Source organism: Crinia signifera, chromosome 4 (genome assembly GCF_055691185.1).
Source record: "Crinia signifera chromosome 4, ASM5569118v1, whole genome shotgun sequence".
Classification (NCBI taxonomy): Eukaryota; Metazoa; Chordata; class Amphibia; order Anura; family Myobatrachidae; genus Crinia; species Crinia signifera.
Window position 1 is genome coordinate 233,764,145 of NC_139220.1, and position 12,451 is coordinate 233,776,595.

At 42.1% G+C, this 12,451-nt stretch overlaps 1 protein-coding gene across 3 annotated transcripts in view; it reads left to right on the forward strand.

Moving 5' to 3' along the window:
- PDE8A (phosphodiesterase 8A) overlaps nucleotides 1-12,451 on the forward strand; it is a 271,484-nt gene that overhangs the window by 237,521 nt on the left and 21,512 nt on the right. For all 3 annotated transcript variants that reach the window (XM_083183993.1, XM_083183991.1, XM_083183992.1), the window contains exons 13-14: nucleotides 730-800; nucleotides 8,201-8,365. In XM_083183993.1, coding sequence (XP_083040119.1) covers nucleotides 730-800; nucleotides 8,201-8,365 — 236 coding nt within the window. The remainder of the gene's footprint in view (nucleotides 1-729; nucleotides 801-8,200; nucleotides 8,366-12,451) is intronic.

Below are 12,451 nucleotides of genomic sequence, written 5' to 3' on the forward strand. Positions count from 1 at the left end.
GGAATCTGCATACGGACACAGACATACGTCAGGCCCTCTGTCATTTTTCAACATCAGTTTAGAAAATGAAGCATCTGATTGGTTTCTATGAATAACATAATTTTCTTTTGCACCAGTTTTTATATATTTTCCCAAATATAAGATATAATGCAGTTTTGCTTTTGAACATTATGGACTGGATTCATTGATGGATGCAAAGCAGTAACCACAGTCACTACATTATGCTAATGCTGCGGGTAGCGTCTTGTGTAAATATACGCCTCCTGCAGATTTTTGTAATGCCCTGACGCAGCCATCTGATCATTTGTGTGAACATCGGCCACCTGAGTAACACTACATAGGTTACTCCATGTATTCCATGCATGCAGTGCCAGTAAATCTGCCTAGGAAGACGCATATCCTAGCCTTGGCACACCCACAAGATGAGTCCCCATCGCCACCCAAACATTTGCATCCTGCCAATCATGCTACGGGTTCAGGACTCTACCAGCAATAAAATAATGGTTTACAGATCTATAGGCAGAATGTGGAATTCCCTGATATCAGGAAAGGGGTTACAGTTGGTTGTCTCTTCCAGGGCATGATATCAGTAATTCTATAAGATTTGTTTTTTAGGGTTGTTTTTGGGGGGGTTTTTTGTGTAAATAAAGTTCAGAGAGCAGGGCTGTCACTTCCCATGTAATTGATGGCATGACTGTCATGGTTTCAACTTCATTCGTTACTTTGCAGGTGGTTCACAGAGGCGACATTCTTCAATGGCAAGAATACATTCAATGACTATTGAAGCCCCTATTACAAAGGTACAGTAACTATTTACTTGCAAGGTAATTATTTGGGGAAATGAAGCTGATAATCATACATAGAACATCATCATTGTCTCCCCATAACCTCCCTCCTTTCCCCTGGCTTTCAGCATCCTGGGTGGGGATGGGCAGTTTCCAAAGTATAAAAAAAGAATCGTAGTTCATGCCAAAATAATACACTTCCGCCCAACTCTATGACAGTCCTCTGTTATTATCTTTGCTGAAAGTTGTGTTCTGTTTTTCTTATGTATATATTGCGTTAGCCATCACAAAGGGGTTTTTTTTGTGCAAAGTTTTTTTGGCAGTGAAAGGACATACAGTACTTCCACGTGGACCAGCATCTGCGGAATTAAATGTTTACACGTCTTTCTAATGCCCCCTGGTGGTTATGGATTTGTGTCCAGCACTCTAGCTGTTATACAGCGTGCCAGTAAAGTGTTTCTACAGGCAGCATTGCCGTAAAAAACTGCCGTGCAGTACAGTAGGTAAAAGATTAGTTGGGTTAAAATAGAATGCACTTTAGTTGGTTGAGAGAATGCTCAAATTGCTTTTTCCAAGTGGCTTTGTGTACAGCTGGCAAAATTCTCTTGACAGTACACACAATAACCCACACAGTGATCCACAAATACACTGACTGGCATTAAATCAGAAAGTACAAATGCGAACAGTTAATGTATTAATATAATTCCATTTTGTTTTTTGTCAAATGACCTGTTTACTCTAAAAGTTATGCAGTAGTTATTACATGCTGCTTCAGGTAATGAAGTCTCTGCTATATTTGCTGTGCACCACTTACGTGTTTTTAAAGCGATAGATGACAGAAATCTTATAATTATCTCACGACCTGATTCCTATTTACACTCAAACCTGTTGATTTTGCAGTTGAGCGATTTTCAGCCAACTGTACGCATATCTACGCCGCATTGCAAATGTGCCACCATGGTCTCCCAGAGAATTTATTTGATTGACAGTCAGGCACCACTTGGTGGCAGTTACATGGAGTGGTTGCAAAAATGCAGACACATCTTGACCATTTTTGAGGCATTTCGTACTTCCTGTGTCCATGCTGCACGAGCATTGGGCTACTCAGAAGTCCTATAATGACTGATCTGCGACCGGATTCAACCAGCGGAGCTCGCAAGCTTGCTGGTGGTCATCTCAATTCAAGTCCAAGCCGCTGCGGTATTTACATATGTTTGCACACAGTGTCTGCGTATACATTTGCAGCTATTGCAGTATTAGCATAAAGCTCTGAATCAGGCCCTTAGTTCTTCCAACTACGACAGACATTATTATTGCATTCTAAACTTAACAAATTATTTAAGTCAATATGAGTATATGACTTTAATTGTTTTCAAATAAATTAGAACATTTCCACTTTAAATGACATTTAGTCAATTTGTTGGTAAGCGTCATCTATAACAGACAGTACATCTTTGCATCTGGGCCATCTGTAGCATCAAAATAATACACAGACGCCAGAGGCATTGCCCTTGAACCTGACCTTCTACAGAAAGTAGTCCATTAATTACAGCATTTTACCATGTCAGACAACTTGTCCGTGGATGTTAACATTTCAGGCCAGCCCCTTGTGACTTTCTAGTTTACCCCCTTAGGCACATTTAACTGTGTGTGATTATAATGTGTCTGTAGTGCAGATCTCTTACAAACTATTAATAAAATATTGTGTTTTATCATCCCCCCCAATCATTTTCATGGCATAATAAAAACCAACACATTGCACACTAATAAACAAGCATTGGTCTTCAGTTTTGGTAAGGATGTTCAATTACACTACATGTAAGTGGTGTGTTGTTGGAACATTTATAATGGCAGCACCTCACAACTGTGACATTGCTCACTTTTACACACACACACAGGGGTGCTAATGATCGGTGATGCTCTACTGACATTCCAAGTGATATGTAGTGATGCACATTGGATTGTCTCTTCTGTGTCATGTCTGATATTATTTTCTGCAGCCTATATAATATACCTGTATGTGAATATATATATATATATATATATCTATATAGATATATATATATATATATCTAGATATAGATATATATATAAATCTATATATAGATATATATATGCATATACATACCCTCCAACATGACCCATTCCATTAGGCAGTTACAGATGTAAGCCTGCAGCACAGTCCAATATTCAAAAAGGGGAGCCACACCTACTGCCAGTTGATTTGAAACCCCCCCCCCCCCCCCCCTCTTTGAATATTGGACTGTGCTGGAGTCCAACCTCTATAACTGCCACTGGCAGGGAAGTCCAGGAACAGAGCATGTTGTACCTAATGGAATGGGTCATGTTGGAGGGTATGTATATATATATATATATATATATAACTATGTAGCAGGTATTACATGTTGACTCCAGGATGGGCAGCATCTGGAACTTTAGCTGTCTGCTGTGACTCACCAAAGATGGCTGCAATACTCCCGTGACAACCCTTAGACATAAGCTGTAACTGAGAGCATGTTGCGGTATAAATTCAGGGTTAGGTCTAAATTTTAGTGGGCTTAAGGACCTCCTGACGTAACAGGGGAGGAGAGGGGGTGGAGAGAGGAGGAGCAAGGTAGGAAGAAGGGTCCCAAACGGACCCTCGCGGGCTCGCTTCACTCGCCACGCTTCGGGCTCGGTGGCTCGCTCCGCTTTGCTCGCCACCTGGTTACTAAAGGCAACCAGTGGGGTCGTGGATAGTGAAGCAGCAAGCCTCCCAGCCTTGCTCCTCCCCCTGGGTGTGAAAGGTCCTTTTGCCCCCTACAATTTAGCATCTAGCATAAATTCAGTGACCGATCCTTTGCCCAACATTGTTATAATACTGCACAATTTTGTAGAGGGTAGATCTTGTCCATCATGCTGTTTATTTGGGGAATTACTTTAGGAAAATAACTTCCTCTTGAGTACAGTAGCTTTTAATAACTATGTTTTTGTCTCCTGCAGCATGATAATTATTATTATCCCTTCCTGTATAGTTTCCCACTTGTGTTCCTCATTTTTATTTTCCTTTTTATCTGACTGGAGTGGTTCCAGTCAGTAGTTCCCACTAATTCTGTGGTTATCTGCGTCACTTCAGCCCAGGCAAGGTATCATTTAGACATTTTCAATCTTTACAGAGTTACATTATCTAAACTCTAAGTCTTTGTTTTTATTTAAAGCCATAGAGACTGGTAATTATGAGGCCCAAACGACTACATCATTGGATACAAGACAACCATCATGAACATAAGTGTAATCCTGTACCCAAGGCTGTATATTTGGTTTTAAGGTCCTAAACCTACTAAAAATTGTGATATATTGGTGACGTTATATGATTGATTTTTAGACTTATTGGTTATAAAATATTTAACACAATAAATACAGGAATCTCATACTGTCATGAAATGTGCTTGCATTGAGACAATAGAATCATGACCATTTGATGTACAGTGTATCCAGATTAGTTCCAAAATCAGCATCATGTTTTTTTGACGGTAGTAATGGTGGGTAGACCCACAGTGTGTGAGCAGACTTAATAAGAGAAAAAATCCTCTTCTTACTATTTAAACCTAACATCTTGCCCTCTAAGACTCTATATACATCACAGAGACTTCTCTTGGTATTCACATATTTTCCTGTGGTACATTAAGGGTGTGCCATGTAAAGTCAAGGGGAAGTCAAGTTGAAGTTGAAGTGACATCGGGGGGAAATCAAGGTGACATAACTCACGTGGATTTAAATTGCACCATCTATGTTCTCCAGTAAGTTCTACCCTGGAGAAAACTATGACAACTGTATTACTGTACCCAGGCTTCCAAAAACACCTGAGGAATACAGATTACAGCTCCCAGCATAGGTGTAGAAAGTATGGTTGTCTCCTGCTGTCCTCCACACCATGGACAGTAGATCCCTAATTGGTGCCATCAGCACCTAGGTTAGGGCCATTAACAGTGTTGGACTGGCCCACAGGAGTAAAGGGAAAATCTGAGGTGGGCCTTGCTACCTTAGGTCCCCACCACCTCTTCTAATGTCATGTTCCAGACAATGCATTCACATTATACATTGATACTCTATTTAACGGATAGTTACCTGGTAGAGCAGAGATAAATATAGGTTATTGTTTTATTTTTTTTTAGAAACTAACTTCTGACAGTCAATATTAGTGGTCAAATTAACAGATCCTATTTTTGATTGAATCCATGTTGTCTATAGGCTATATCATCTCTAGTGGTTATCTAAGCCTCTGTGGTGGTAGTCCACACTTATAAGCTGTTTGACTCCGAGGCTTAGGTGGCCCCGCTCCCCTGTATGTGGGTCATATAGTAGATAACCAAATTCATGGAAATGGCCAATAAGCAGTGGGGTCAGGCCTGAAAAGGGGAACTCATCAGCACTCATATAGGTGGCAGTCTATGTTCCCACCCCCACCTCCCTGTCTTTATAACTCAGGGACAGATTCATACTTGCCGACTTTGGCATACTCCTTTCCGGGAGAAGCCCGGAGAGGAGTGAAAGGGGGCCCCATGACGGGCTGAAGCCTCAATTTGCGGGTCCATGGGTGGGGGAAGGGGCTAAAAATGAAGCGAAATGCCGCAAATTGCGTCATTTAGCCCCGCCCCCTCCCCGCGGACCCGCGAAAGTCATAGTTTTTAGACCGCGGGGAGAGGGGGAGCCGGGGCTGTAGGGAAATGCGGGAGACTTGCCCCCCTTCCCGGGGGACTGGGAGGGGGACCCGATTTGCGGGACCCTCCCGGCCATTCCGGGAGGGTAGGCAAGTATGGATAGATTATTAGTTGATAGCAAAGCAAAAAAAATATAAAAAGATTTAAAATATGTAGAGACATTTTAGGTTTGAGAGGCACATGTACGCTAATCTAAATTACAGTATAAAAATATAGCTGTTTGCCATTCTGAGCTACATGTAAAAGGGCTACATGTAAAAGCAACCAGTATTTATCCTTCACACATACATTTAAGTACATTTATTTTCCCCACTTGGGTACTTGTGTAGTTTCACGGCGCCAGCATGGTGCCGTGATACTTCCGGGTTCTACGCTCGCCACAAACTATGGTAAAAAAAAGTAACTTAACTCCATGCCAACATGGATAGTTCATACCTCCACTATCCATGTTGGCATGGAGTTGATTTTAAATAGCGTAGCGAGCCACGGAACTGGCGCCATGAAACTACACAAGTACCCCCACTTGTATTGCTGCAGCAAGGTTTAACCAGTTGCAGCTACTTGCTTAACTCACAACACTGTATCAGGAGGCATTTAGGGGGACATTTACTAAAGGAAAATTGTAAAAAATAGGTGTATTTATATCCATAAATACACTTATTTTTGACATTTACTATCCTGAAAATACGGCAATTCGTATTCGTATTGATAGCACATTAAAAAGAATACGAATTGCCGTATTTTCAGGATAGTAAATGTCAAAAATAAGTGTATTTCTGGATACAAATACACCTATTTTTTTTACAAATTTCCTTTAGTAAATTTCCCCCTTAATGTCTCATAACCTGAACTGGGGGCACCATAATGTGGCATAATATAAATTGGGGGCCATACAATGTGGCATAATATAAATTAAGGGCCGTACAATGTAGGATTTTATGTACTGTGGACACCGGGGCATAATGTGGACTGCAGGCACTGTGATGTATATGAACTGAAGGCACTCTACGGTTTAAATGGACCTGATTCAGATAGTCACAACTTTGGTGGTGTCGCAAATTGCAGATTGTGCATGCATCATGGCTGCATTGTACATGTGCCAAGGTTTCTTTGCAATGCTGCTTGCAGTAAGGAATCAGCTGGAGAGTGATTGACAGGAAGAGGCCATATTGGGGTGGTAATGAGGAGTGTCGGCAAAAATACAGGTGTGTTTTGACCATTTTCGGGGAGTGTCTAGGTGTATGACTGAGATCTCAAATTCATAAAACCAGCGTCACAGCGTCTCTGGCTATTCTATGTGGCCATGGAGGCTCTCGGGGATCTTGCATCTGCATGGAGCATGCAATTACTGGGCATGTTGCAGTACAGTAGGAGCCCATCTCATCTATCTTCCTTAGGCCATGCCTCAGGATGGCTAGCCATGGCTATCCTATTGTTCTCAGCTGCAATACATATACATATTCCTACTGTATATCAAGTGCTTTGCTTTTCATTCACATGCCCACTGCACCGGGGGCAGGGGAGCTTACTGGTTTACTACCCTACCTTGAGCCATTAGAATGGCCTTTATAATATCAATGGGTAATCTAGTGCAGTGCTTCCAGCATTTCCGTATCCAATGCTGACATCACAGTGGAAGCGACTGTAAGCTCACTTACCCAGTCTGGGTCTGCGGTGTCAGAGTGATGTACAGGACAGAGCACCACTGTTTGATAAGCAGTGGTTATAATGACATGACTTTGGGACAGCCATACAATGAGCTGGCAGTTCTTTTTGTGTAAAGAACAGGCAACACCTCAGTTTAGAAACGATTCGGTTGTGTTTGTTCTTTCTGCTTTGCATTAATGATCTACTGTATTTAAGTTCAGTTAGGAGTACATCTAAAATGAACAAAATATGGGGCAGATGTACTAAATCTTAAAAAGAGACAAACACGGGGTAATAAAGAGGACATCTATTTTTGCGCATAGGTGCATTTTTTTACCGTTATAGTCTCATTTAAAGGGCTGTTTAAAATAGGTACTACACTAAGGCCCTTATTCTGGTTGGTGCGGATATGTCCGCGTGCGTTCGTTCCGCCGATGTTTTGTGTCTGCGCATGTGCAGAGGCATATCTGCACATATGAGAAAGGGACATACGTCCAAATTCCGCATGAATTGTTTACACTACAAACAGGGGGAGGAGAGGGGCGTAAAGGGCTGTTTGGCCTCATTAACATATGCATACGCCCCGCGTTTCATGGCCGTTACCATGAAAACGCTGGGCGTACGTATGGTAATGCGGCCGTGACGCACGTGTAGGGGGCGGACATATGACATTGCCGGATGTCAGCTGCTCGCCCAGATCCCTGCTTTTGCACGGCGAAATGCCCGAGTGGTCTGAGCTCGCGGGAGCTGCCTGACCGCTCGGTCCTGCATTCGATGGTATGCGACCATCGAATGATGGGGGAGGTTCCCAGAGATGGAGGAGGTGTATACATGAGAAATCCACTCGTACTCCGTGCGGTCAGCGGCTTACCGCATTCGGACGGAGTGAGCGATCCGTACGGAAGGCGGGGTTTAGGACGCACGGTCCTGGCCGCATATTCGGCTTTGTCCGCACAGACCAGAATAAGGCCCTAAAAGACGTTATGGTCACTTTATTGAAAGTCATGGTATTTTTTATTTATCATTAGATTACCTGTATAATGTTTTATTATCTTTAATATGCTCTAGGTAATAAACATCATAAATGCTGCACAAGAAAACAGCCCGATGCCAGTGGCAGAAGCCTTGGACCGAGTGCTGGAGATCTTACGAACCACAGAATTGTATTCTCCGCAGCTCGGAACCAAAGATGAGGATCCTCACACCAACGACTTGGTTGGAGGTTTGATGACAGTAAGTTGACTAATCTATTTCATGCACCAAAGCTGATATTATGTCATTATATAGTGATGAAGACAGTGAAACAACATGACCTGATCGGTCACCGTACAATTTACCTACTGTGAGCTAACTAGGGTATCTGATGGTATACAACAAGAGGTCCAGAAAATAAAAACTATCAACATTTGCAAGATCATTATGAGCAAGAGCAACTGTACCACTGTGTAATAACAAGTAATCATGGCGTGGAAAGCTGCTTGTTAGTGAATGGTGGAGAAAGGGGATTTTTAAGGAATCATGTCCTTGTTAATTTTTGCTTGTAGTTATAGTTATGAAGTGATTTGATGAATTGTATTTTTTGTGATGCATTGTCCTAGATTTTGTTCCCATGGAGCATCCTGCATAAAATAACATTGAACTGGAAGGATCTAGACAAGCATCTACTGCTCAGTGAAACACAATTAACCAATCACAATCAGTATGGGTTAAACACTTGTCATAGGTGGTGCAGTAAAATCTCTTTAAAAAAAATTGTGGTGGATGGGGGCATAGGGTTTTATTTTATTGAACTTCCTCAGGACAAAATATGTTCAATAAATGTTCAAAGAGGAGTTTTGGAATAGCTACATGTGATAGTTACTGTGGAACAACACGCGCCACAGGCAGCCATGGACATGCTGTTACTTCCAGTGTTTCCACAAGCCTGTAGGGCCACGATAGCTGGGACTGCTGGTAGTGTTTTATTAGTCTCTATTTTTTGCAGTTATTATAACACTAGAACTCCGATCCCAGGAGTACCAGAATCAGCCCAGGGCTCTTGTTTTGTGCATTACCCTCCTTATGGCTCCAGCCACGCTGTGACTGGTCCTTAATATCAGGCGAACTCCACACTCTTGGTTTTCCTGCTATAGTGTAATCCAGTCAAGTCTGTGAAACTTGTTGTTTGTTACAACTAGTTGTCCCTCTGCTTTTGTGTACTAAGCTTTGAAGAGTGACAAAGTGGACAAAGATAAACTACCAACACGCCTGACTCTAACTGTCATTTTTCAAACACCACTGGAAACATGTCAGTTAGGAGCTGATTAGCTGTAACTTTACATCTCTGCTTAAAGGGTGGGTACACATTAGGCCAATCTCCGCACTATTGGAATGACATCTAATCTAATATGTATGCTTATTTGCATGCTACTGCAGGCTGCATCTGACATATTCCGGTCAGCTGTGCCATGCATATTATTAAGTATGAAGCAGTGACCATTCCAGCGTTGAATAAATTCTCCTTGTGGGTCCCGCCGATATTGCATGGTCCTGGTCGAAGGTAATTCACCATGATCATAAACAAGATTACCAGCCTTCCTGGTGTGTACCCACCCTAACACTCTTGAAGGCTCAGTACATCACCCCTAGCTGTAGTAGCTATGATAAAAAAAAATATTGTGCTCCTTACTCAACACAGATTCAAGGTTAGAAGAATAGGGAAAAATATCCAGTATATTATGTTTAATATACAACATTTATCCTGTTTGGTGTCACTTTTATACAATGTAACATTCAAAGAGACACCAGAGCTGTTTACATTACATTGCTTTTTGCTACACACATATACATCCTGCCAGCGTGCCCTGCTATGGGTTAACAGATTGGCAGTCGTGTTATTTACATATCATTGCCAGCATTCAGGAAGTGTGCGGAGAAAGCCCCGACAGACAGTTCTGTCTTTCCCACATCCTGCTCCGTGTGGCTGCCCATGTTAGAAGTTATTCTTCTGATAAAATGAATGTTATGCACAGGAAAAATGTCTAAGGGAAGTGCCTACCTATTTATTTTCTGATGATTTACCACAAGAGAGAAGCATCCGTGTTTTTCTTGAATGAGGCATTCACAACCCTAAGAAGTACAAGAGTGCAGTATCCATTTTAATGAATAGACTTAAGGTTTTGATTGCAGAACATGACATTTTTCTTGTACAGTGTGTGAAATATCAGGGTCAGCATGTTTGTCATGATTCTACATAAAATACATCTGTAAACATCATTTGTTTGTGGGAAGTTCAAGTATTGTGCCAACAGTAAGGATGAACTCAGGCTGATGAGCAGCAGCAGGCGAATATATTGAGATCAGAAGAAATCAGTCAGCAACAGAAATCCCTGTAAGGAAGCTTCCGGGATGAGGGAACAGGTTGAATGCAGCCTGAGGGCGGGATGTCGCCGGCCACCGCATTCTTAATGACCGCATTTCTGTTTTAGAGAATCTCCCCCTGAGTGAGGTCAGCTGACATCCTTAAATATGGCCAGCTTGGGCACAGGTTTCCCCCTGGTATGCATCTGTCTGTGCACTGAATGCGCATCTGTTAGTTTGGTCTAAAACCTTTCCTTGGGCCCGCCTGCTTTAAAGCAAGCACTCAGACATGGCTCCTTCCATGCACTCGCTGCTTCCCTATCGGCTAGTCAGCTCACTACAGCTGATTTATATATTTATATATAAATCAGCTGTATATATATATATATAGAGAGAGAGAGAGAGAGAGAGAGAATATGAGGATAAACCGCACACACTTACTAGTGTCAGCTACTGAGTGCCCGGTTCCAATATGGAAATTAGGATATGTTGAAACTAAAGACCAGCAACATCAGATTTAGTATAAACAAGAAAATGTTTATGGCATTTAAAGTGCAGAAGTGACAAAAAAATCGATCAACAAGAGGAGTCCATAAGCATATTCAAATACATCCAATAACATGGGAATACTTAGCAGGCATGGTTCTCCCCCATAGACAGGTCATTGCACGACAGCCGTTTCGGTGCTAGTGTGCACCTTAATCATGTGCTACTGACCAGTGATACAACCAGGTAATTTATACCCAACAAGGACCAATGTGATAGGCTCAGAGAAAAACATCCACGTATGTCTGGCGGCAAAAAGACGGAACAAAACAAAACCGGAAGTGCCGTGACGCACATCCGGTAGCGGCGTCATGACGCGATCCCGCCGGAAGACACGGCCCGCATCAGCCGATGCCGGGTCACGTGAAGACTTGGCGTAGTATCGTCACCATGGTAACCGTTAGTAAACAAGGCCAGACACATGCAGCAATATGGGAAATCGGGCTGAACATAGAAAAAATGTAAAACCAAGAGGCGCTCCAGATACAACCCATATATGCATAGTGGGATGAAACTTTCAAAGACCATACACACAATCCATGGTGAGTATATACACACAAAAATGACAAAACACGAAATGACAAAAAGAGAATTGAGTGAAAAAACAAAATATACATGAAAAATGCATGAAAAAATGCAAAAAAAATGCAAAAAACAAACAGGTCACTATATATCAAATATGATGCAAAGAAGTACCCTGTCGACCACCATCACTTAAAGTAAACAATTAAGTGTAAGTTCCTCATTGAGGCCATGTGGTGCTACAGAATGTAGCCTGTGGATCCACATGCATTCCCTCTGGAGAAGGAGCTTGTCCCTATCTCCACCCCGTCTTAGGGGTGGGACATGATCAATGGGCATAAAACAATAGTCCCGTAGAGTGTGCTTCTTAAGAAAAAAATGCCTAGCAACAGGCGGGGTGTTACTATCAATGCCAGAAAGAGCTTTTTTCAGGGATGACCGATGTTGGTTTATACGTTCTTTTAAGAGACGAATTGTCTTCCCCACATAGACCATTCTACATGGGCAGATGATGACGTACACGACATAGCGAGTCTCACATGTAAGATGGAAATGAATATCATATTTTTTGCCATGTGCAGGATCTGTGAAGGTATTGCCAGAACGGATGAACTGGCAATTGACACATCCGTGACATTTGGTGACTCCTGGTTTCATTATTAGCCAGGTTTGATTTTTATTAGTCCCTACTGTATATCAGGTTTTGCCACAATGTTCTTGATGTTATTACTCCTTTTGTAACAAAAAAGCGGTGGAATGGAGCATGCCAGGCCAATCCGTTCGTCACTCTGCACTATATGCCAGTGTTTTAGAACAGTCTTACGGATATGTTTGGAAGCAATGGAGAAAGTGCTTGAAAATATGAGTCTCTCTACTTGTGCATCCTTGGTCCGTTTGGTGAGGGATTGTTCC